This window comes from Dermacentor andersoni, chromosome 9 (genome assembly GCF_023375885.2).
Source record: "Dermacentor andersoni chromosome 9, qqDerAnde1_hic_scaffold, whole genome shotgun sequence".
NCBI classification, from domain to species: Eukaryota; Metazoa; Arthropoda; class Arachnida; order Ixodida; family Ixodidae; genus Dermacentor; species Dermacentor andersoni.
This window is the reverse complement of record NC_092822.1, coordinates 108,543,758-108,570,518: the sequence shown is the minus strand read 5'-3', so window position 1 is coordinate 108,570,518 and position 26,761 is coordinate 108,543,758. Positions and strand designations below refer to the sequence as shown.

General features: G+C 47.4%; 1 protein-coding gene across 1 annotated transcript; it reads right to left on the bottom strand.

Moving 5' to 3' along the window:
* Window positions 1-3,686: 3,686 nt before the first annotated feature.
* On the bottom strand, window positions 3,687-16,469 carry LOC126528485 (scoloptoxin SSD976-like). Its single transcript, XM_050176363.3, has 2 exons — window positions 16,389-16,469; window positions 3,687-4,701 (listed from the first exon to the last, which is right to left on the bottom strand). The coding sequence occupies exons 1-2, from the start codon at window positions 16,454-16,456 to the stop codon at window positions 3,762-3,764; spliced, it is 1,008 nt and encodes a 335-aa protein (XP_050032320.2). The 5' UTR covers window positions 16,457-16,469; the 3' UTR covers window positions 3,687-3,761.
* Window positions 16,470-26,761: the final 10,292 nt, after the last annotated feature.

Below are 26,761 nucleotides of genomic sequence, written 5' to 3'. Positions count from 1 at the left end.
ATGAGCTGCATGATCACTATATGCTAATTTATATTCTTGGCGCTTCTAGACATTCTGATCCTCGGGAAATAAAGTTTTTATTGCATAATCGAGTTTAGTGTCCCTCGTGGTGCTCTTTGGCCATACCTGGCCCTTGCGCCAATAAAAACCACATATTCATTCATTCATATTTTCCGTCATATTACTTCAAGACTGTCACTTACCATCACTGCGCACGTGCTGTAGTGCGTTAGGCCAACTGATGTCCTCACTGTTCGATGTATTTATGACATTTCTTTTTTCCAGTGGCTACAATCTTAACTCGCTAAATTGTAATGTGCCATTTATGAAGAAATTAAAGCCGTTATGATGATTCGGTTGTGACCATGAGATTTCACATTTACAAATGTCGACAACTACGTGCTTACACGCCTCACAAGATTGTTTTCTGTTATTTGGCTTGCACTCAGCCTGTATTAAAGGAAACGCGGGAAGACGCGTTGAGTCACCGCTCCGCGTGCCACAAGCTCTAGCGACTCCTCAGCCTAAGTCTTTATTTGCATGCTTGCTACAGCTGCGTGACATTAAACTTCAGTAATAGATATTCATGTAAAAACATCAACCGCTATCTCCCACGTGCCGGGGAACCCACCTCTGCCTCCTCCTTATGAAACTTGTGCATGCGCCATGCGGATACGTCAGGAGCACTATGCAGAAAATGACCATTCGGCAGCATAAAATGGACTCCGCCGAGCCGGTTCATGAGTGGTTGTAGATATTAAAGCACACTTCTTAGGCGCCCATCCTTGCGTTGAGCGTCGGCGTGTCTCGGTGTCCCTCGTAACTGAGCTAACGAGCGCAGCGAAGGATGAAAGAGCGAACGCGGTTCGCAGCGGGAAATTAAATATGGCGAGAGCGAAAAGAGCGCGAGGAGCAAAGCGAAGGCGGAGGGTGCATCGGAAGCATGAAGAGGAAAGCGGAGCAGGAGAGTATAGCGAAATGGTGAGGAGGGAAGCGGAGTTAAGAGACGCGCTCAAAGGCGGCGACCAGGCATGCGGAGAGCGCTATGTAAACACAGCGATGGCGGGGGTTTCGGACTCACCGCGCACGCGCTGCTACGCCTCTCCGCGTGCCCCACGCGTTCCCGTGTTCCCGCTTTCTTTCTGAAGAATGAGCGACGCAACCGGTGGAAATGCTTCGTCTGCCGCGGCTGCTAAACGAGCTGCCCGAGCAGAGGCTCAGCGCCGCCGCCGAAGGGACCCTGTCGTTCAGAATCAAATTATTTGCCAGAATATATCGCAAATTTAAAACGCCTGAAGAACTGCGCTCAAAATTCGCATTAGGGATTATCCTAATCATCAGTGAATTCTTGTTTCTCCGAATTGGAACACTGAACCGGAAAAAAAGATCGGATCACGCAGACCCCGAATGAAACTGTTTTCTTTTTCGGCTTGAAACCCTGCTTTGAATAGTGGTGTAGCATAATTCTCGACAGAGAACGAGCATCCTGTAGAAGTACCAGTATTTTCCAGAGGCGTTTTCAAATCCACCTTCTTTTCAACGGGTCTACTACTGCGAGTGCATACAAGTAAAGTATGTTGCTGGATGCACCGAAGCACCTCGCCCTCATAAAAGGGCTGTACTGTACCGACTACATTTACGACCAATAACAGCTTCTTTCTCATCCGCGCCCATCGAGCGTCTCCTAGACAGCAGGCCTGCGTACTCTGCTTTATGACGTCATGCTACTTGGACCGAAATTTCCAGTCAGGCCCTGCGGGACGAAAGCGGTGACGCCAAAATCACCGCGGCTTACTCGGGAGAATCCGAATTAGACTTTACGGCAGTCCAGCAAGGTAGCATGACGTGCACAGGCCTTAATAGTGCAATCTAGAAGGCATCGACCTATCACAGTGACCCTCACATTAACCGCTCTCCCCTATTGTCCCGTAGACTTCCATAGTGGACTTGGCTTTCGGAAGTACGTTTTCTTAACTTTTTTTTTTCTTTTTGTAGTGTGCGTAAGCCTGACAGTCTCATATACGTCGTGACCGTTCCCACTGGTATCGGTGGCGCGAATGGTTTCCTGCTTCATCGCCGAAGGTACTTTCAGTTTCGCGTGTTTTGTGAACTGACCACGTTAAAGGCTGGTGTATTTATTTATTGGGTGCTGTCCTGGGAAAATTTAAGCTGCGTGACGTACTGTTTTGACAACTGTCCAGTAAATAAATACAAACAAGATATTTTTCGTCACTAGTGCTATCAGGACGAAAGAAGAGCTACGCAAAAGGTAGGGCGTTACAAAAAACAAACTGATTTTTGAAATGTTCTCGGTGAACCTCGTATGTACACGGTGGACGGGAATATAGCAAAAAACAGTGTTCAATAGTACGTTCAATAATAAAAAGGAGGTTTCTTGGGGAGTCGCTAACGAAATATAAGTAGAACAACGCCAAAAAGTCACCGCCAAATCTAAAGAACTACATGGCAGTTGAGGCATCACCAAAGCCCACACACTGCTAACAACAAATCAAAAAGTCTGTGCTCAGCCTGCCCCTTTAGGTCATGCAATAAATTGACCACGTCGTCTAGGAATACTCTATAGGACTGTACCACGTCACCCGAAACAACTCAAAAATTATTGAACATCTCTTGGTTAACAGAAACTTGAGCCATGCCGATTCTATATGTACGCCGTATGTATTTCCAAACTTAATTGTGGAGTTTTACGTGCCAGAACCACGATCTGTTTCTGAGGTACGTCGTAGTGGGGAACTCCGGCTCAATTTCGACCACCTGGGGATCTTCAAGGTGCACCGAACGCAGAGCACGCAGGCGTTTTTTTTTTTTTGTTTTTTTTTCGCAACAATCTTATTGCGGCCCCCATGGTATCGTGCTTAGTAGCGCCGCGGCGGGCGATTCGTCAGATATTTCAGAACGAGTGCACGACATTTCCTCATTTTGTCGAGCGTACCTGACGGCGATGCGAGTCAATTCAGGATCACGAATTGCCTGGTCGCAAACTTGTGCGAAGACCTAACCTGAAATGCGCATGTCACAAACATCCTGTCATCAGCTAACAGAACTTTCGTTTTTTTTTAACGGCACTTGCGCCGCGCAATAGCAAATGTAAAGCTTCTTGCATACATGTCCCTGGTACGAAGAAAACTATAATATACATCCCCTATGTGGAGCCGTAACCAAATCTTTGATATCTTCAACTTCACTAGAAGCACTAAAGAATCGAGCCACTAGATTCATTCATTCGTGCTATCATAGAATGCGAGCATATCATCTTTAAAAGCGCAATCTGCGCTAACAAATCTGGCTTGTCGTTGTCAGGTCGCAGTATATGCTTGTTCCATCTGTTTTTTTTTTCTCAGCTCACTTCGTATTCCGCGCTACACCGAACCGTCCGGCACGCATTTCACTCCGCTTTGGTCATCCCCTGCAATTTGCTCGTCCTCGCGCTCGTACTATATACAACGTTTGCTGCATAATTCTTCCCTCGCTCAGCCATTGACTGGAATGGCCTTCCACACGACGTCAACGCGATCACCTGCCCATCTACATTTTCTGATTGCATAACTGCCATAATCGACCAATAATTCTTTTTTCTTGTATATGCGATCACTTATACATGTATCCACCCGTCATGGAATACCCCAAAATTGTGTGGGTCTTTAGGTTAATAAAGTGATGTCATGTGGTCGCCAAACCGTGATGCGCGAGACGCGCAGAATTTTTTCATCGTAGAGGGCAGCACAAGATGCGCACGTGGTTTAAGTAATGTGCAGCGCAGCAGTGGCCCCAACTAGCGCCGCTGCTGGAGCCAGTGCAGCGGCCGCCACTGACAGTAGCGGTATTAGCTCGTCGCCCTGCACTTGTGGCCACGGAGGGTCCGGCTCGGTCCAGCAGAGGCCCGACGTCGGCTCGCATCTGGTTCCTCTGGGACAGCGGCTGCACGGCGGGCCCTGCAAGTAGATCGGGCTCGCGGGTTTGTTGCCCGCCGGTCCGAAATTGCAGACGTAGGCGTGCTCGTAGACGTATTGGTCCGGCCCGCCCGACGCGCTCGGCTCACTGAACACCATGGTCGAGTAGCTGCAGCCCACGAAGTGCGTATCGGCCCACCACATCTGGGTGACGTTTTCGGCAGAGGCCAGGGGTTCGTAATACCTCACCGACGAAGGCGTCAAACGGACGTGCTCCGAGAACCACTCCCTGATCACGCCGTTCCAGTACGACACGTACCGGTGCGTCGCGTTGTGCAGCCGAGTGACGCTCTGGCCCGTTTTTTCAAACCTCCTCGTGAAACGGTTCGCCACGTCGTCGTGGAAGGGCCAGCCCGAAACGTTGAGGAGGTAACTGGCGTGCACGTAGGCTAGGTTAAACAGTTCCTCGTCCCATTCCAACTGCAACATGTTGGAGGCGCTCGGAAAGTCCTTGCAGTTGCCGAGCGCTACGTTGCTGCGGAAGGAGTTCATGAGCCCCAGGATGACGTTCTTGTTCACTTTCTGTCCCCCGTAAGCTGGAAGTCCCGTAAGGTTGAGCACCGACTTGCAGGCCGTGTGCTGGGGGTTCCTTTGACTGTACTCCTCCAAGCAGAGTGGCGGCTGTCCTCGCGCGCAGGAAAGAATGGCGGCTAAAAGCGCCAGCTCTGGCAGTCCGAAAATGCTGCGAAATTGACGGCGCAGCTGCGGCACGGGCAGAAGGTGGTGCGAGCTGCGAGCGAAAATAAAATTTACATGTCTGTGAAACGTGGCATCCCAGGTTCCGGCACAAAAACAGTCCGAAGAATAGAAGCACGTAGGAAAAATAACAGGACTTAACTGACGCTCCGGACGCGGGACCGGTCTTGGTCGGAGCGATACACACGTGCAGTGGTGGCGATATATAAGGTAACAATGGGCCGGGGGTCGGCAATGGAGATGTGGCACCGGCACGATCAAATGTCAAAATAAAAGAAAGTTAGACATGCACGTGCAAACATTTTCCCATCATACCGACCAAAAGCGATAGGTACAAATATGTATGTGGCAAAGAAGGATTGGAACTATATAGTGAGTCACCCTCTCTAGCGCTTTCTTGTGGGTCGTCATATTCAGCGCTTTTGCTCGTGAATGGCGCTCGTGTCGGAAGTCCGTGCGCTGCTCTAACGGTCGGTCCCAAATGCCGGTGACTAAAAAACGCCTTAACAATATATATATATATATATATATATACTATATATATATATATATATATATATATATATATATATATATATATATATATATATATATATAGTAAAGGCCTAGTACCGCACCACCCGTGACAAGCGAGTACAACCGGTCCCTATTACGGCCTCCAGTCGGCTATGTCGCCGACGTTGCGCCCGACCGCAACTACCCGCCGTTCACCTTCACGCCCTCGCTCACTGTCACCGATGCGACCTCGCCCCGTAACTCGGAACGAAGAAAACTAATCGTCGCAGTTCAAGAGGCAAGGTCTGCGACAAGGTGGAAATGTGAAAGTCCTCACCGCAGTCCCTCGAACGTGATCGATGTGTTTGTTGACGGTGTTCGCGCATCTGCACTCGTGGACACTGGAGCCGCCGTATGTGTTAGGAACGCCAAGCTTTGCCCGCTTACTTGGGAAAACCACGACGCCCCTTTCTGTACTGTCCCTCCACACAGCCAGTGCTCAGCATATTCACCCTTTGGCGGCTTGCACTGCTCGTGTTGTCATCGCCGACGTTCTATAGGCCATAGAATTCATCCTTTCCTTGTGCTCTCATGACGTTATCCTCGGCTGGGATTTTCTCTCGCGCCACAATGCCGGTATTCATAGCGCACGGGCCAAAATGTAACTCTCCCCGCTGTCAGATTTGCCGCTGACCGACAATTCTTCGCTTTCGAGGAAACTGCTTGTCGAAGCTGACACCCGCATTACTCCGAACGTCTCAATGGTCGTGCCCATGTCCTGCAGCGGAATCTCAGACGCTTTGCACTACTGTCTCCATCTGACTGCTTCCTCACTCGGAAAGGTCTGCTGCTACCTTCTGCGACAGTGGACATCACACAGGGCTACAGCACCATTTTTTTGTTTGCGACCCGTTTCCATACCCTGTGTTGCTGCTCCGAGGGAAATGTCTTGTAAGTGTAGAAGCGATCGAAGGGGGTGCAAGTTATGGAAATGCCCAATGACAATTACTGTGCTAGTTCCAGTGCGCTCAGTGCTGTTTAACGTGTGTAACAAACGCTCGGCTACAAAACCTCAAGTGCGATTTGCTGCTCGGGAGCTGACAATTAGGGTTACCTCGCATGCAAGGATGGAATTCTCCCCGATCCTGACAAACTTCGGGCCCTCGCCGAATTCCCTAAGCCAACGTCCGTCAAAAAATTGCGCAGTTTCATCGGCCTCTGTTTCTACTTCAGACGCTTCATTCGCGATTTCGCCGCCATCATATCGCCCCTGAAGAAGCTACTTATATAGAAGCAACTGGTCCCTCGCTTCATAGTCGTCCGAGTGCGACAAGTCCTCACAAAGCTCCGTCGTTTGCTAACGTATCTGCCTGTTTTGTGCCATTACGACTCGATAGCCCCTACTGAGGTGCACACAGATGCCAGGGGTGTACGCCTAGGCGCTGTTCTTGCCCAGCGCCAACAGAGGTTTCCTGAATATGTCGTGGCTTATGCAAGACGTACGCTTACGAAAGCTGAGATCGATTATACTGTGACAGAAAAAGAATGCCTGGCCATCATCTGGGCTCACACCAAGTTCAGGTCTTATTGTGCGGCCGTCCATTTGAAGTAATCACGGAAAACCGTGCACTATGTCGGCTGTCGCCCTTGAAAGATCCTTCAGGCCGTGTTGCCCAATGGCACTCCGCTTACAGGACTACGATATCCGCGCGCTCTACCTTAGCAGCCGCCAGCGCTCTGAGCCGACGCCCTCTCGCGCTCTCCCTCGCCCGACGACAATGCCCGCTGCTCCGTATCCCAGCTTTCCGTTTCTTCCATCGACTTTTGCACCATCGCTTCCGAACAGCGCAAGGACTACTGGACCACCTCGTTGAGAGACTTGCTCTCTGATCCATCGGCACAACCAACCACTCGTACGTTACATCGCCAAGCGCACCATCTCACCATTAGCCACGGCCAACTTTATGGTTCCAACCATTCTCTACTTTGTAAAAACATTACGGGGGATGATTAGAACTTTCTAAGAATGTGAAGGCGAAAGACTAGTTGGACCTTCTGCTGACCTTCTGTTGAAATATCTGTTGAACTTCCTACATTCTACATTCCCGGAACGCCTGCGTCGCATTACGGCCGCATGTTGCTCTGGTCGGGCCGCTGCCGCAGCTTTCTCCATACTCGCCTCCTCCCGACGGCGGTTACGACCAGCGGCACTTCGAGCTGCTCTAGCCTTTTCCGCCGTGACGTACTTTCTCGGTCTTTCACAACCGCGACTAGGGACTGGTGCGTCGTCACCCATAGCCATGGGGAATGAAGCTCTGAGCCCACGCGGCGACGTGTGCAAGACGGGCGAGCGTGCTGCCGCCGCGTGCAGAACGTTCTACGGGCGCCCCGCTGACATTTCCCTCTCCTCCGTCGCCCTTTCTCACAACGCTCCTCCAGTGCTGCTGTTTCCCTTTCCCGGCGTCTCCGTTTTTCTGTACCTCTCAACTCGACCTTGAAACAGAGATATAAGGCTTTCGCCTTAAAATGATGCACTGTTCCCTGCACATTGATGAGTGCTTGCAGCCTCTGCCTTACGGGGATATGAGCCCTTGCATTTTCTGTACCTCACAACTCGACCTCAAAGCACAGGCTGTTGCCCGAATAATAATAAGTGACTACGAAATTCGCGAAGAGTTAGCATACTAAACGAGTAAAAAGGCAAGTTTACCGGCACTTTCATTGATTCCACATGCTGTCGCCTTAAAATGATTAATTGGATACGATTCTTGAAGCTCTCTTTCGTGATGGGAACGAAAACCAGATTGAAGGATTGTTACGGCGATTTTAACAATTGAGTGGCCCGCAATACGCACGTGTTTTGATAGTAGAAGATTAGGGAGAGTAGCAGCACGACACTTATGGTTGTTAAAGCGGTATCTGAATGGCGTTTCAGTTTGTGCAACGTACTGTAATTTACATGATATTATATTTAGCGCGAGCGTGGACACGGAACACACAAAAAAATGCGATAAGGACAAGCGCTGTGCAGGCACCACAAGTATTCGCCTTACGGGCGCTAGACTCACCTATAGTCAGTTTGTAGGGTTCATTCTGTTTCGCCTAGCCATAAGGGAATTGGCCCGCATGGTGCTTTGCATTGCTGATTGGGGCCTAGGTCGCAGGCTTGTCGCTGGGGTTTCGTTGTCTATTCGGGTCTCCACGACGGCAAATAGACAACGAAACCTCAACGACAACATTGCGAACTAGACGCCTATCAGCAAACGCAAAGCACCGTGCGGACCAATTCCCGAAAGTCTAGGCGGAACAGAATCATTCCTACAAACTGACTAGGTGAGTCTAGGGCCCGTGAGGCGAATACTTATAGTGTATCTACCGCCTTCGTGAGGCTTAGAAAGAATGGTGGAAAGCGCACTGGGAACGAACTGCATGTATCGAGTTTAGTGCATACTTAGCGGCTCGCGTTGCACCTAGGGGGATTCAGTCTTTCAGTAAAAGAAGCCACCAGTCAAATGTCCGATAAGAATATTGCTCGGTGGCATGAGATCCTTAGAACGACCTCTTTAGGTCTTATCCGAATTACTCACAATCATTATCAGCATGATTTCAAATGACATGCTAAATACGGAACCATAATTGTGCGCCAGAGGTGACTTCAGCAGGCAGGAAATCGCCGAGTTAGAAACTTACAAATTAAAAAAAAAAAACGAAGTGAGATTTATAAAAGAAAGTAAAATGTTGCTCCGTGATGGCGTGGACAGCTCGTTGTTTCCAAGGCAGGTAATAACGGCGACCGCGATAATACCCTTTCCTAAGCTAGTGAACGTAGTGAACCTCTCCCACGTAAGCCTAACTAGGGATGAACTTCGCATTCTACCACGGGGCCTAACCTCTTGTCCTGCAACTGGCGGATATGACGATTTTCAGTTGGCTAAGGATCTGGACAACTTTTCACGTAACATGAGCGAACGGGTATATTTCTGCGATCGTCCATCCACTTCGGACATGCAGCCATTTATGCCTTCTAGCAACCGCTGTAGCAACTCCTGCCCAGCGTGACAAATACTTATAGACATGCATATTGCCGCCGTCCAACGTGACGTCCTTAAAGCGTATGAAGATGAAATTCGTTTAAGCCGAATATTTCATTAGAAGAAAGGAAAACCGTCACTTCATTGGCTAAACGCAGTGATGTCGTAATAACGCTAGCGGACAAAGGTGGTGCCGTGGTAATCACGAGCAAAACGCATTATATAAGTAAAACCCAGAGATAGCTAAATGGTCAGACTTTCTCTAAGCGCGAAGACTGTGAATGTACTACAGATTTTAAAGCAATCTTCGAAAATACCATAGGAGGTCTCGTAAAATCTAAGCAATTAAGCGAAAACGCTGTAGCTTCACTCGTTCCACTCAGTCCCATCCCTGGAAGGCCCTATTCTCTGCCTAAAATACACAAAGAAAACTGTCCCGGACGCCCCGTTGTTTCGGGCACGGGCGCTGTCACGGAGAAACTTTCGTGTTACGTTCATGTAATAATCAGCTGCGTTCCATGTATTTTTTCATCCTATCTTAAGGATACGAACCATTTTTTGTTGGACATGACGACCTCCTGATACCAGAGAATTTACTTCTCGTGGCATTTGATGTGGTTTAACTCTATAAAAAGAAATCCCCCATATCGATGGCATTCAAGCAGTTGTTCAGGCAGTTGTCAATGACTGATTGTCTGATGAAAAAAAAACCGTATAGTGATACACTGTCCGAATTATTACAGCGAAGCTGTTAAAGGCTACTTTTCCACTATCCTGTCCGCGTGCAGAAAAAATTCCTGAAGATAGTGCAATGCCGGGCCGACCCGCTGCGGAGTTGACGCAGGCGTTAAGCACTCCCCATACGTTGGCCGATCCCGAAGATAGTGCAATGCCGGGACAATCCGCGGCGGAGGTGCAGTTCACCATTAAAGGGCCCACATACACAGCTTCGCTGGTCATCCTTCTTCACAGTGTGGAAGGGCACTGAATTTTGAAATAAATTTTACAACTCAATAATTTTGAATTTGACTGTTCGCATTACCTTCAAATAAGTGGCATATCAATGGGCACTCGCATCGGACTTGAGCATCTTTATGTCTGTTCTGGAGAATGACTTTCTTAGCAAGCGAGAATTAAAACCTCTTTCATTTATTTTTCGCATAAGTACTCTCGTTTTACGATTAGCTTTCTGGACGTTACAGTTTACCTGTCTAAAAACAATCTAACCTCTAAACTCTACAGAAAACAAACGGACAGGCATCCTTATCTTCACTTTAAAAGTTCACTCGTAAAACACTGGAAAACCAGTATACCACATAGTCAGGCGCTCCGCTTTAAAAAAGTTTTGCTCGGAACAGTCAGGCTTTTATAAAAATTGTGAACAACTTCGCGAAGCGTTAATCCAGCAGGAATATCCACGTCACATTGTTGATGATGCCGTTAAAAGGGCCGATGCACTGAATCAGAAGGATTAGTTCCGCGGAAAAGGGCAATCGTCCATTGAGACAGAAAGTAACCTTGTTTTAACCCACTCAGCATCGGTTCCAAATGTTTCGTCAGCCCTTAAAAACATTTCAACATACTAGCACAGAGTGATCACCTTAGAGTTATCTTTCCAGAACTACCTCGGGTAGTCTTCCGGCGGTCTAGTAATCTGCATGACATCTTGACGTAATGGAAAACGAGGATTCTCGAGTCTGCGGGTTGCAGACCTTGCAATAAGGCACGGTGCAAGGTTTGTGCACACATGGCGACATCATGTATTGCCAAAAGCAATGCCTCCGACTTCTACAAGAAAAGTAAAGGTAACTTTGCCTGCGACACTAACAACTGCATCTATTCGCTCGAATATTGTTTGTAAATTTCAGCACGTTGAACAAACTGAGACGCTGTTCAGATACCACTTTAACAACGGTAAGTGTCATGCTGCTACTATTCCTAATCGTCTGCTAGCAAAACACGTGCGTATATATTACGGGCCACTAATGTGAATAAATCGCTGCAACAACACTTCAATCTTGGTTTTCGTTCCCACAACGAAAGAGAGCTTCGAGAATCGTATCTAATAATTTTAAAGTGGTAACATGTGGAATCGACGAAAGTGCTGGCAAACTTTCCCTTTTGCCCGTTTAGTGTGCTAACTCCCCGAGGGCGTCATCGCTTCTTATTATTTTATACATACATGTATCCCTATTCCTCTTGGTCGCTATGATGTCAAAATGTGTGCCACAAGTGTTGGTGCCACATGTCCATTGCCAACCAACCCCCTCCCCTTGTTATCTTATATATCGCCACCGTTGCATATGTGTATCACTCCGACGAAGGCTGCGGTACCGCGGCGGGAACTTCAGTGAAGTCCTGTTATTTTTCCAACGTGCTTCTATTCTTTGAACTATGCATATAAGGACGAGTGTCACTAAGATGAACACGCAAATTTTGTCAGCATCAGCGAGCCTGCAAACTTCATCGTCATCCCAGATAACACCGAGGTGACATTTTACAGTAATACACTAGTATAAGGCGTCATGTATACTCGAGCTCGCGGTACATTGGCCTGGACAACCTTCCGCCACCTTTCGCAGGCGTGGATGTTCTATCGAAAATAGCGCACCACGGCAGCAAATGGCCGTGCGTATATAGGACATATCGTTATTAGAACGAGAGCGCAACTTAACGCACCAACACTGATGAAGTATGAATAACAGGCGCGGTCGTCTTGTCTTTACTTCAGCTGTGTTTGTGTGTTAATTCGCGCCCCTCTTCCGAAAGCAAAGTTTCATCAACTAGCCTGGGATGCATTGATTTCAATTTAGTCCAGCTGAAACGCAGCTCCTCAGACATTCGTAAGCATTTACTCCATACGTGGCTCTCTGCTCAGTGACCTGGCATGAACACTGTATACAAAACTCTGCGTGCACTGAGTACGCTGCCTCCTCACAGACATCCACGGTCGTTGATGTGGGAGATCTGCAGTCCAACTAACCTGCGGCCTTTAATGCCAAGTATGTATCGTATCCCAGCCCAGATTTTGTTACGTGGTCGTCCGTCCGAATGGCATGCGCATCCTTCAACGTCGCGCGCGTGTGTGGGTTTTTAAAAAAAATACATTAAACGTCCGTTGGAAGGACTTCAACCAAGGTATCCATAGCAGTAGCCCAATGCTCTGTTGACAAGATTATAAACTTCTCTTTTTATGCATTGCGCAATATCGTGCGCAACACATAACACCGACGCCATCATGCTATTAGTGGAGCTCACGTTAACTGTGGTTGAAGATCGACAAGATCGTCCAACAGAGGCACCCAATGGGGCATTTATTCTTGTGCCGCGAATACTGCTAGAACATTTGGCACTTCCTATGAAATTTCCCCGTGTCAACATTACAGACGCATGCATGACACGAAATGATATAGAGTTCTAGATAAGGAAACAAAATATGCTTGCGTTTCGCATGTGTAAATTCACGCACCGCCGCTCCGTGAGAACAGTGGCTCCGAGACGCGAACCTTCACTGGAAGCGTAACAGAAGCCTCGCAGGCCGTCAGTGCTAGTGGGGAGAGGCGATGGTTGATCCTCGAGGCGAATCGAGAGCTCAAGACTAGTCGCCCGAAGCAGCGATGTGGAGAAGACATTTCGTGTTTCAGGTTAATCTTTGTTTATTAATTAGTTTTTCTTTTTCGCCATAACGTAGCGCACCTACACGGACAGGCGATCTGTCTGATGGTTATAGAGAAAGCCAACGAGCAACAAACACACAGTCGCCCATGGATGGGACACTACCTAGTGAACAAGACCCACGGTGCGGAACGTAAAGCGCAAACTTAAAGCTGTCTTCGTTAAAAACTGCACTAAAAAGGTCGACACACAGTAGTAAAAGACGGGACCGGTCAGGTACCACCACCAACTTATTTTAAGGTGATGCAACATATAAACATAGCTGTTGCCCCCACCAGTGCAAGCGCACTATTCCAATGCTAAATACATTCATCTCATAATATTATGAAGTCGCAGTTTCACCCGGAAGGCAAAACAGTGATTACGATAGCAAATTAGTGGACAGCTATACGAAGTAAGAACAGTAGTTTCATAGGCCGTATAAACTTGTAACCATAGGCATAATAAACTAAATTACCCACCATGGTGTCACGCGCGCACAAGCAAACATGAAAACATCTCACTCGATAACCGCGGAAATTCGCTGTCAAAACGCAGCAGTGAGGAAAGGCGGCAGCAGCAGCGAGCGAATTGACCTTCGTGCTGCCGATCGCATCAGTGCGAACTAAGCCGCGAAAACAGCGCAGCGCGCACTCTATCGGCCGACGATGGCTTTCAAGATACAGCGCCCCGGCCGGGCGCGCGTGGCCACCAGGAGTAGAACGCGCCCCCATGCCGCCGATACGGTGCGTGCGACGAAAGGCGGCGCGCTTCCTCCCCGTTTTGCTCTGTTGCGTGCGCGAGCTTGAGCCGCGATCGCTGGTTCACGCTGGCACGCTTTCACTCGCACATACAGCATGCGGCGCGCGGCCACGATTTCATCACCTTTGGACTTTATACGGAACCTCACGGCTCGCGCTGGCTGCAGAAGTGCGCCTGGAGTGTCCACATAATTGCTATCGCAATAAAACATTCCCGAGATTACCGCATCTCAGACGCATGCAGAGATATTGCAGTGTCACACACTTCTCGCCTTTTTTACTTCTAAGGTTCGTCGATCGGACGCGCACGACAGAACTCTCCGAAATCACCGCACCGACTGGTTGCGCCGCGACGCGCTGCGCTGTGCAGGGTGCCCCACTTAACTGGAGCCAAGAATTTAATAAATTTGGCGGACGCTTAAGCTTCGCCTTCAAGAGTGGAACGCGATAGCGTTATCGCACCCCTTTCGCACCGCCTACTCATACGCGCTACGCCAGCCAAACGTCGGGCCCAGATAGCCGGGCCCTGAAGCACCATGAAGGCAGACGCGATCATGGGGCGAGTGGCGCGCCACGTGTCGGGGCAGCACCGTACATTGCGAGGAGGGGGTCTTATGTGTTTGCCGCAAGATGGCTCTGCGTGTGCGCAGAAAAAATGTTGCTGGAAACGTACGTCGCTACTCGTGAAACTGCGACTTCTGTAAGTTACATGGTCATAATTACCGATATACACCGCAGTATAACTTTGTACGGCACGTTTCTAAGGCAACACCGCATTCACTAGAGGCGATTTTGGCCCGTTTTGAAGGAACGAACTCGTGGCTGAGTGGTAGCGTCTCCGTCTCACACTCCGGAGACCCTAATCGATTCCCACCAGCCCATCTTGCAAGTTGTTTTTTTATTTATGAAGCGCCTTCTAGTATTTGTCGCTCACGGCCAACGCCACTGACGCCGACACCGGCTTTTCTGCGAGACGAGCTCCTTAACGCTGTCGCGTTAAAAATGAAAGGCGCGTCGGAAGCGTATTGAACCAAACGCATACCATTCGCGATAGCCTATAGTAACTCAGACAACGTTTTGTTTTCACCGTAACTCACTAATTAATTAAGTTTAATTACCAAACTTTTTTAATTATTTGCTGAGGTCCCCAAGTATGATATGCAGATTTGTAGAGCACCTTCAGAAAACACCGATCGAGTTGTTTCCTTTACGATACCTCTCGCTTTGTCCTTTTTTCCAGGTTGCAAAGAAAGACTGCAATATGAAAAAAAAAAAAAAGCCACGTGCCGGAGGGCTTGCGTGTTTCAAGTTATCCCCGTGTCCCTGTCGATTTCGCGCTGCCTGTCACCATGGAGAATTCGCAACTGAACTAAAATCCAGGCTGTATACATGTGGTCTCTTCGATTTGACTGCACCAGGCTGCAGTGCAGCGCCCGCCACGTGCACCGCACTCTTGTATTTGACCTCGTGCAAGGCAAGTGCTGCACGACTGCACATTTCGCCTGCACTCGCCACGTTGGAAGTGCATGCATCGTGCAAGCCCTCGGTAGCAGACGACACGGCGCGCGCGCCATTATTAATCTAGCGCGCTGCGCCGTGTCGCTGTCGCGCGCCATTATTAAACTAGCGCAGCGCGCTAGTTTAATAATGGCGCGCGCGCCATCTCGTATAGCTAAATATAGTCACTACAGATGGCATAAGAATGTGAGGTACCAGTTCAATGCCTGAATGGTTGTGAGGGAAATTTAGTAAAGTCATGTGACGTGTTAAATTGCTTTGGATCAATGAATTGCTTGGAACGCGTTCTCTGGCGGAAAAAGAACAGCATCCGCGCCCATCATATCGTTTTCACGGTGTGGTACTATCACTATAGCGATTACTGCAACAACGAAAAGAAAGTACCCTCCATTTGGCTACACGCAACTTTGTCCAAATGGTTCGCGACAGGCTTGAACTAAGTTGATGGGAGGTGCTGCCAAATTGAAGAAGCATGTACGCACCGCAGCCAAACTTTTAACGCAGTGCGCTTGAGAGCAAAACATATTTTGAACCGCGAGAAGTCAGCCAAAAAAAAAAAAAACTTAAAATCATGTAGCGGCCTCTGATCTCTACTATAGCAGAGATCAGTGGTAGCAACAGCAACAGACACTATCACATGCCCCGCAGTAGCCTGTGTCGTGTCACTGCAGCAGACGTTACGGCACCATGAGCCAAACACGCGAAATGCGCTGAGCGGGCAACAAGGCCTGCACTTTCCTATTCATTTTTGAAATAAACGTGCAGCGCTATTGCAGGAACTGCACTTGAATTTCCTGAACTGGCGCTGTACTCTATTGCACTCCCATTGTACCGCAACAGAACTAGTTCCAAAAGTGCAGCCAAATCAAATAGACTTACGGTATCGAGTCATTATTGTTACGCTCAGCGCTGCGTCAGCTGCGCAAGTGAAGAATTGCAAAGGAACGTTCGCAGAGGGCTGCGCGGTGTCAAACCACTGCCCGGCCTGTCCGAAGCAGCATGCGACCGTACCAATGTTTACCGACTGTACTGCGCCGAGAAAACCGGCTCACTAACTGGCTTTTAGCGTTATTGTCGAGCAAACTGTCGGACGAACTGCCAGCGAGCTGAGAGCCTGATTTCCTTGCCGCCTGCGAGCAAAATATGCAATCCCATTTCGAACGGTTCGCGCTTCAATTCCATCACGCGATTCGTATCCTTGAGCTTGCCGTACGCGAGCAAACAGCAGATGATATACATGAAACAATGATCATGAACGGTACCTCATCTTGGAGATCTTGCGAAAGCCAAAGACGCCCCGCAAAGCTCCAAGTCTGGCCTGCAGAAACATGGGTCACGGATTCTTCTTCTTCTTCTTCTTCAGTTGCAGCTGACTTCTTAAAAATGGCAAACACCCACTAAAGGGAACAGCATTGCAAGCGAGCGGTGGTAGGAAAAGCAATAAATATAATGATGCGAACAACGATTCCTAACAACAATTATATCGTTGCTGTTTCACATCGCTGCGAGAGATGCAGGACTGAGCCATTGGTATAATAATATATTGTCGACGGAGAATATATAATTACATGTGCGATCACATGTACCAGATTGTTGCAAATGTGCCTAGATTTTCTTTCACTCCAAAGTTTGAACAAGTTACAGCACTCATACTGTTTCTTTTTTACGAGAAATCAAATTGTGCAATTCAATACCCTGCAACAAGCACGCTACAACGTAATGGTCATTCAAGCGTACATTTTTCTTGTTATTATTTCCTTCCGCGACTATTCAAGAATTTTTGGGAGTCACGTGTGATCTAATGCGTTTGATTGTCAGTTCTGGCTTCATTATCTTACGCATTCAAAATTAAACTTTCTGATGTTCAAATGTTTCAAATGTAGCATTTCTAAAATTAAATTACGATTTCGTCTATTCTTTCTCTTTTCAGTCCTGCATGTATCTGCGATCGAATCTTGGTTCGCTGTAATGCAGTATTTGTTGCTAATGATTTTGTAAAACTGTGAAGTTTTCGGTTGTTGCTTCCTTTGCACACAGTAATAAACATCCTACCACCCTTAAGTGTGCTAAGAGGGTGTTTTTCAACTTCAGACTCTCCATCACACCCTTTTAAAACCCATTTTCTCAAACAACCCCAAATAAGGGCGCCCGCGAGAACACCACCAAGCAAAACACACACACCCGTGTGGATGTTGCATGGGTGTTTCTAAAATCTACGCCCCATGTTGTACTCTTTAAAGGAACTGCCTAACAATTTTCATGGCGCCCATTTTTGAAGTACTATGGAAAGCTTACGGGTCAGAGTGTGTAATCATTAAGTGCTAACGCAGAAAACAGAGTGGGTCAATTTTATTAGAATTTTTTCATCGGCAGTGAGGATGCAGTCGTTGATTGGAAGCATGCTGAAAACAGTGATAGGTTAGCGCGATAGCGATTGTACGTCAGCATTGGTGGGAGGCAGGCGACAAGTGCGAGACAAAAGTAGACTAAGAACGAGACATAAAGTCAAACAAGCTGTTCCTTTGCCGATAACGGCTACACTGATGGAATAATTTCTAAGACTGCAAAATCTGCCCAAGTGGCCCTTCCATATGGACATTTTCCGAAATGCGCGCGCATCGTCAGCGGCAGCCGCAAACGCTTTTTCCGCTGGTGGTTAGGCGCAAGGCCTTGTGGTCATAATTTAGAGCACGCTTGAGCTTCGCCTTTAAGAGTGGAACGCGATAGCATTCAAAGACCCCTGACTGCTTTTCATACTTCCCGGCAACTGCGTAGCTTGTGTAACCATGACGTTTACCGGGAAACGCTGGCGGCGGACGCTGCACGAAGGCAAGCTTTCGGGATAGAAACGCGGCCTCTTACGTGGGTCTATTTCCCGTTGTTATTTTGCACTTTTACTATTTCAGTGTGAGAAGATCCAACATAAAAGATAGGCGCTGTCGGTGTTTTTCCCCATTACATTTGTTTGTGGGCTGCCGTTCTCAAGATTCCGAGGAATAACATTGTAAAGAATGAAAGACAAGGTATACGAGCAACTTGGTGGTAGCGAAGTGGTTGGGTATGCGTGGCTCGGAATATGGTTCGGAACGATTTTTACCGAAAAGATGGTCGTCGCCGGAAGGAGTTGTTCTTCCTTCAGCAAGCAGAGTTCCTTCGACAGTGGTCATGCCGTTTCCCGTCGGTTGCTGATGAACGCGTACAGCTTAATTTTCGACCAGCCTGGTTCTTGCAGCCAGGACATCAGAAGTGTTCATTGAATGTGCACAGAATGTAAGGGCCTGTAAGCTCTGTGTGTGCGTGTTCTCTTATACATGATCATTTTTGTACACACACATCTCGTAGCATCCCTTCAAAATTATGTAAAGTGTCTGTGTCATATCATCATTGTACATAACCATTGTGTACACTGTATATATTGAACATCATTTTGTACATGTGACAATTAGTTCACGTTTAACTGTGCTTTTCCGCGGGTCTGTGTTGTCATATTTTAATGAGTGAGGACTCGGACACTACTTTGGGAACGTGTCATGGATGCGATCCTTCGTTTCTTGTATATGTTATCGTCGTGGTGCCATTTTGCCGTGATCGTATCGTCCCTTGTTTAAATAAACCTTTTCTAAACACACACACTGAATCTTCTGGGATACGGAGCCTTTAACACTACCGCGTTAAAAGGGAGCGTCGGGCCGCGCGCGGGTCGCACGCTGCAGGCAGTGCGAACAGACCAATTGGCAACTCGAGAATCCGTTACCTGTGCTAGCAACGCTGTCTAAATAAACGAAGGTGGCTACGACGAGCAGTTTCACGGCGGCTCTCTCGCTTGTTGCCGTGTGGACTGTGCATGAAGATTCGCGTCTGTCGCGTAAAATCGAGCGGTTTCGTAGAAGCCGAAAGGAACCTTATTGCCAGTTACCTTATTTTTATTGGTATCAAGGATTTCGGCGACGAAACCGCGGAAATAGTTGCGCCGCGCGTGCGAACGTCCGTCCTGCCTAGCGAGCAGCATCAGTATTTCTTTAAAGACAAAGAACCTTTCAAGCGAGCCGGAGGTCAAAAAAGGGAAGTGCATGTGCATAGTAGGGTTTTCCTAAAGATGCAAGCACTTTTTCGCGGCGTTGCTCTGCTAGCACAGGTACGATATCTGATGACCTTCATAGGAAACTACATGGGCTTGTGGAGTTCTAGGGCTATTGCTCTGCTTGTACAAGCCGGATTGTAGACAAACTCTTGGCTGAACAAGCCCAAACGTAGACGTCTTCTAGTCGGTTTGTGCTACCTTGGTTTGAACCTGCTATCTTAGATTTGATATTTTTGCGTGGACAACTTTCTGTGACAACGAAAAGAAAACTACGAGGCCAAAGAGTGCCCAAGTGAGCGCGCGTCTGAAAAAGTCGCAATTTCACGTGAAAGGCGAAGCATCGATTGCGATAGCAAATGAGTACACAGCGATAGGAAGTACAGATGGTAGATTTATCTACCGTACCAACTTCCAAAAATTCGGTTACTAACTAAACTAACAAGCATGGTATCAGCGCGCACCGGCAAGCATGAACGCATCACACTCGATGACCGCGGGCATTCGCTGTCAAAACGCTGGCGTGAGGAAGCGCGACAGCAGCAGGGAGCGGAGTGACATTCGCGCTTTCTGTCGCTTCAACGCAAACTGAGTGAGGCTAACACAACACGCACAGAGGTATGAGCCACCTGCAGATCGCTTTCAAGATAGGGCGCGCGCGACCGCGCGAAGTACGCAGTTGCTGCGGGACTATAGAACGCCGCCCCCTCCCTCCCGCGCTGCCTCCCCGCTTTTCTCCCCACGAAACACGGAAGCAGCTATTTGATGTCTAAAAGATGTCTTGAATGGTTCATTCGAAAGTCTAGTGGCTGTCTTGACCAAGATTTTTTGTAGCCGTGGACGCCTATAAGTACTTACGTAAGCCGTGCTAATGTTACGCTAAAAGTTGGCTAACAGAAACCTTGACAAGAACTCAAGACCTTTATTAGACATTCCCTCAAATGTTTTGTGGCAGCGGTTACAGTAACACAAGGTTAGCCCACATTTAGAATTTACTTTAAATGAGGCATGGACATGAGAAAAAAGGTTAATATTGTCGGATAGTGATATGCACAGGTAGTTTTTCCAGATGTGGACCATCGGAATAATGTAGCAGAGCACGATTGGTCGACTAGTGCACCTTGCTAAAACCAAGCAATTGAATGCCGCCTGTCACAATTATTTCGTAAATAAAAGAATACCTGTATTGTATGCTGATGTCATGCCAATGTCACAAATTAAATTATGGGGTTTTACGTGCCAAAACCACGATCTGAGTATGAGGCACGCCGTAATGGGGGACTCCAGAAATCTGGACCACCTGGGGTTCTTTAACGTGCACCTAAATCTAAGTACACGGGTGTTTTCGCACTTCGCCCCCATCGAAATGCGGCCGCCGTAGCCAGGATTCGATTCCGCGACCTCGTGCTTAGCAGCCCAACACCATATCCACTAAGCAACCACGGCGGGTCATGCCAATGCGCCCCCATTGACTGAAACGAGGGTCCCACTTCTGCATGAAACGCATCGTTGCTAAGAAAATTTTGCCGTACTGGGGTCTCCAGCAAACTGAAATAGTTTCCAGCAGGGAAACATTGTCAGTGATGCTGCGGCTCAGACAGAAATGACGTTCTGCTTTCAGTTACCGGCGGCAGGATAGCATAACACCAGTATACGAAACAGAACGCTGTGCTACATTGAATTCTTAAAAATAACTGATAGTTCACACCTGAAAAACACTGCGTACCACTCTATCCGGGAATATAATTTTTTTCTGATGTCCGTGCCTCATTTAAAAGTAAATTTACCTTACTTTTTGGATGCCCCTTGTAAAGTGTCGCCATATGCTTGCATCAATAGCACCATAGCATCAAGCAGAAATAATGGCCAGTTCTTCGCCATACCACCCATTAGTGAATTCCTTGCACGTTGCATGTTACCGTAACTGAAAGATAAATCGAAATACGCTGTTATTGTTTTCATGCACTGTACGATGAGCTTTTCGTGCAGTGCAGTCCATAAAACGTGATTGCAAGCGAAAATGCAGCAAGACATCTACTTCATACCATGCGACGTAGTCAAAATTTATTACCTAGTAAATTAGAAAAAATGCAGAACGTGCACTTAAGAAGAGTGACAAACAAGATGGCCATGCATGGATGTTGAAGATGATTGCCGCCGCTGCCAGAGCAGGCCCGCCTTCGCAGAAAAACACTGGCTGCCCACAAAAGCTTACTGTCACCGGCCACGCGTTAAGGTTGTTGCACACACAGGCAAGCAAAAGCTGCACGGAAGAGGAAGAAAAGTGAGCTAGAAAATGAGAACGTGCAAATAGGAACTTCAATTAGCAATATGTGCCAAGCAAGAAGTTTGGCTTGCAAGAAATATAAGCTTAAGTACTTCTATCTCTTCACTTATGGGGCTCTTAATGTATGTATGTGACGTTTAATATTGCTAGTATATGTTCTGACATGTAGTTATTAAAATGCAGAGCAGAGTCAGACAGAGTAAGCCTTCAAATTAGTATATGGTGTTTTGCGGCTGAATAGGCACTTATCGACTTGTCAAACGAGTCTGAGAACCTCCCTGCCAAATCAGTTTAAAACCGTTATCCATTCTGCAGGTAAATAATGCGCTATCTTGATCAAAAAGTTAAATAGCGTTTTGTATTGTTAAACCAAAAGCAAGTTCGTCAATTTGCACTATCTGTTGCCTTTTTTTCAAGCTTAAACAATACATAGTACAGGGTAAGCAGATAGCACACAAATGACGGGTGATAAAGTGGTATCCCAGAGCAACGCTTTTGGAGCTGGGTCAATCACATTTGAGGATGTTTTCATGTGACCCTGATTCGCTTAGGGCAATAACTCATACCAATAACGCATCACCTTGGATGATGCGCCATACGAAATTGAAAGTATCTCACGATGTGATCGAACAAGTACATTGTCCCCTGTCTTGGAAGCCTTAACATGCTGGTTGCGCCAGAAAGTGCAAAGTGATTTTCATAGGTAGCAAATTCACCAGTGCATCTATAGCCTGAGGTAATTCTAAGCATCTACATTGACTAGCAATTCAAAATCCACTACACAAAAAAGATGTATTGAAGTAATGGTCCACGTTGAATAATTGCCCACCTAGTGAAATATCGAACGTGTCAGCCTAATCAAAGGGTCAAGGCAAATAAGTTGCTCAATTCTGGTAATGCCTCTAACTATATTATTCAAATAAATGATAAAAATAGCGCAGGAAAGATTAGAGTTATGACTAAATTTTGCAAAGCACCTCTGCAAACTGCTGGAACCCTCAGCATTATGCCGGTTCTACACGCACATGTGACAACACAATCTCTATATCAGACGCAGGCGTCTCCACACATCACTGTGCGATCGCCTCACGATAAGGTTAAAAAACAGGCTGCATAAGCTACCTGATGTGATCCATTCGACGGGCGCCAGCCAAGTGCTGATAGTGGTAGAGCCAAATTGAAATTCATTCTTGTACGGAAGCCTCGGCCCATGTTTTATCAATATTAGCGGCAAAGCATACCTTCTGCAGCACACACAAAGATCTGAAATCAGACTCCTTGCTAATTATTATTATTATTATTATTATTATTATTATTATTATTATTATTATTAGGGTAAATCCCTGTAAAGCAACTAAATCACAGGAAAAACACTTTATACTACAGAACTCATCATACACTGACTTGAATATCTTTGCGCATTAGGGAAGCAAGGTGTAACGCAGACTGAGACTGCTGTAGCAAACTTTTACTCATGGGGGGTGGGGGGGGGGGGGCTATGGAATACTGGTAAACGATGACAACAGAGTTAACTTGTATGTTCATGGTATTGACTACCTACAGTTTTCAAATGTTGTAAGGTTTAGGGAAACTAAGTAGTAGTAGAAGTTAACTGTGCACACTGGCGCTGAGAAGCTGGGAATAATAGTGGCAGCCTATATAGCATCAGCGCAAGAAAAATGCCCGTTTGTATGCTTGTTGTATGTGTTTGTTTGTTTGAATGTCTTTGCTTTGAGATGTTCATAAGTTCGACTTTGCCCTGCCATCTGATAGCCGCCTAGTTAGCTCAGATGGTAGAGCGGCTGAGCTGGAAAGGCGGTGGTCCCGGGCTCGAGTCCCGGGTCAGGACGAATTTTTCTACGCTTGCGAGGCTTTTCTTTAAAGGAACGCGTATGAGTTTCCTTCGTAGCAATTGCTACGATGTGGTGGACGTCTCATTTTCCCTTCATTAATAAATTACTTCTCTGCACCATGCGGGTTGCCGCAGAACTATTACGTCAAACTCTTGCCTTTGCTTAGAGTTGTCGATAAGTCCGACTTCTTCCTGCCATATGCTGGCCGCCTGGTTAGCTCAGATCGTAGAGCAGCTGCCCCGGAAAGGCGATGGTCCGGGGGTTCGAGTCCCGCACCAGGATGAATTTTTCTTCGAATGCGAGACTTTTGAGGAACCCATAAGGGTTTTCTTTGCAGCAATTGCTACGGTTTGGTGGATGTCTCATTTATTAATTACTTCTCCCAACCTTACGGGTTTCCGCAGAACTATTACATGAAATTTTTGTTTTCCTATGAAGTGGGGACACTACAAGCTGTACAGTCAGACTCATGCGTGCACGCGCCCAACGCTGTAACCCATACAAAACCAAAAGGACGCAAAACAGGGCGAGTTCACGTCTGTCGATCTGGTTTATGAGTACGGCCAGCGCGTCCTCTTCGAATGCACTCCCTTCGGTGGATTCGTGCTACGTTTGTAAAGTACGAGGACCTCCTTGTCCGGTAGACCAGGCTTCAAGTACGGTGAAGGACAATACGCCAAAAGGGACGAGAGCAGCGCGTCTTACGCTGCCGTTTTATTCCAGCAAGACGAACAATTCCCGCGCCACGCGCTCTCCATCGCAACACTTCGTCGTTCTTTCTATTTTGCGCCGAGCTATTTCATTGCTATTATGAAGTGCTACGGGTGCATTTCTAGGAAGCACAAATGTTGCATAGGTCACGTGACTATTTTGCCGTTTCCAAGCTTTAGGCGACATGCGCGCACAATTGCGTCGTTTCCAGTAATGTGCTCCAGGACAAGTGCGAGTTTTCACCACAGTCTGGGCACGGAGTCGTCGCGCGCTAGGACGATAATGCCTTCAGCAATGCTAGTGAGGTCTGACACTGGTCTACTATGAGCGCTTCTGAGGAGTATTAAATATTCCTTGTATTAGCGATTCCAGAAGTCTTTTTGCATTTCTTGACGCTGTATCCGTGTTTCAAGCAGCTCAGTATGGCAGCTAAGCACCGCGGCTATAGCTTGTAAGTCAGGAAGTGCCGTCAGTCGTTTGCCGTGCAAGAAATGAGTAGGTGTCGAGACTTCTGGCTCCTCTGGGGTAGGATATGAATACATAAGCTGTCTAGTGTTTATGATAGCTTCTATTTCTGTCAGGACCATGCTCATGCGATCATAATCTAGAAGTGACCTTCTTAGCGCTTTCCTCAAACTGTCTTCAACTGATCGCACCATACATATACACGCTCCCCAAATGTAGCGCACCAATTAAGGAACACGGTCAGCAGAGAATTTCCGCGTAATGTCATGAGCTGACAGCCCATTGGACCACGAATATCCTCTGGACATCCCGATTAGATCCGAACGTCCAAGTTCCGCTCAGGACGTCCAGAGGGTACCATGTGGACATTAAATTCGGGATGTCCTATTTAAGACATCCTTCAGACATCCACACGATTGAACTTCTGGGATCTAAACAAAATCCCAAAACTTTAATCCTATGGATGTCCGAAGGATGTTTTCAACGGGATGTCCCATACCGGCCATATGTGGGACCAACACACACAGTCCTACACGTACTACGTGATCATATCGCGGCATATTAAATCTCTACCACGGCTGCCTTCAGCGCACGCTCCTCCGTAAAGACATGTCTGCCAGCAATGTGAAGTTGCTGCACTCATAATCAAACTTCCAATGCAGACGATAAACGGAGAAGTTGAAATGAACGACCGAAACTGCACAAGCATATTGGGAGGAAACGTCACAAAGAAACAGGCAGAACGCCGGAACAACTGCGCATTACCACCTATGCAAGGCGTAACCGAATCAATCGTGCTCTATGCTCCTACCATCTCCTGCGCTCTCCGAACATATCGAGAAAGAAGAGTACGGCAACCTCTACAACACCTGCAACCCCTGCCGTTGTACAGAGCAGCGACTGCCTTTACCCAGTCGAATCACCACTGGCTGTTGCATTCACACGCACGCTTTGTGCTGATTTGCGCGTAGTCAGTCACATGACGTAACGACGCCGTCTTATTGGATCTCTTCGCCCTTCTGCGTAAGCTCGGAATGCCAACGCCTGAAGGTTGCTGGGTTGGTGTGCTCTGCACTCTCACAAGCTCAGTTCGCGCGCTTTCTCTGAACGTGGTGGTTGAATCGTTGTGCCATGTGCTCATGAGTTCCAGGGTGAGTGTTGGTCAGCTCCAGGCGAACGTTTTTGTCATGCGCTTTGGAGCTCCATTTCTGCGGCACCTGTACGTCTTACGCCTATCAAGAGGTAAGTGACAGTTCATGAAATCAATGTTTTTCTATTAGCAGCCCTGCAAGTGTCGTGTCTGCGCATAATCGAATGACGGGCATTGTAGTACATCCCCATCTTTTGCAGCGACGGCAACATCAATCGGCGATTGACCATGCGTTGTGTTGCGTTTGGTCGCATCGTACTGCCTTTTTGCAAACTTCTGAGCTTACTCTGTCCTATATTTCTGCGCAGCGCTGAGATCCGCAAAAAAAAAAAAAAATCTGAATTCGTAACTTTAGAACCGTTAACCCGCATGTTGCCCACAGGATGAGTCCGCAAGATCGAGTCTTTACTGAACAGTGGCGAATAATAAGAAAATGAATATTAATTATAATAGCTACCCGACACACACTGTCCAGAATAGCCTTGCTTCAGCTTCGTTTGCGTTTTCTTTGCGTAACCGTGATTGCGAGAGCAATCAATCGTACAACTGTAAGGTTGAAATAGCTGAAAGTTTGTGTGCATTTGTATCGCGGTCGGGGCACTTGCTGCACGTTATGGCCGGCAACGCTGCTGAACTTTAATACACCTGTCTTTAGGGCTGATATATTCTTACTAACAGTGCATGCACGTTTCTTGGAATAACTGAAATTTAGGGCGACTTGTTAGACTTCAAGACAAATTTACTACTCGGCTCCCTGTGACGAACGAAACGTTTGCGCCTACTTAATTGCCCGTTCGCACGTGGTCGTATTTTTTAGTACGTAACATGAAACTTTTTCTCACTTGACTGATTCTTTTGCGTGCTCGTACTGATAACCGTGTCGCTTAAACTTCGCTACGTGTGCTGTTGGCGTTTTGTTTGCGTAACAGCGATTGCCAAAGTAATCGTAAAACTGCGTACGTTCGGAATAATAGAACTTTGTTAGCGTTTGTATCGCGATTTGAGAATTTGCTGCCCGTGATGGCCGGTCGCGCTGCTGAATTAAACAGATCGTGTATTTACGGCTGGTATTGTTTTTGGCTAACAGTGCC

Bases quoted from the DNA above. Each gene is read 5' to 3' on its own strand.
- LOC126528485 (XM_050176363.3), bottom strand. From the start codon at position 16,456: ATGTTTCTGCAGGCCAGACTTGGAGCTTTGCGGGGCGTCTTTGGCTTT. The intron at 4,702-16,388 runs GTACCGTTCATG...TTTCGCTCGCAG, and splicing joins CGCAAGATCTCCAAGATGAG to CTCGCACCACCTTCTGCCCG.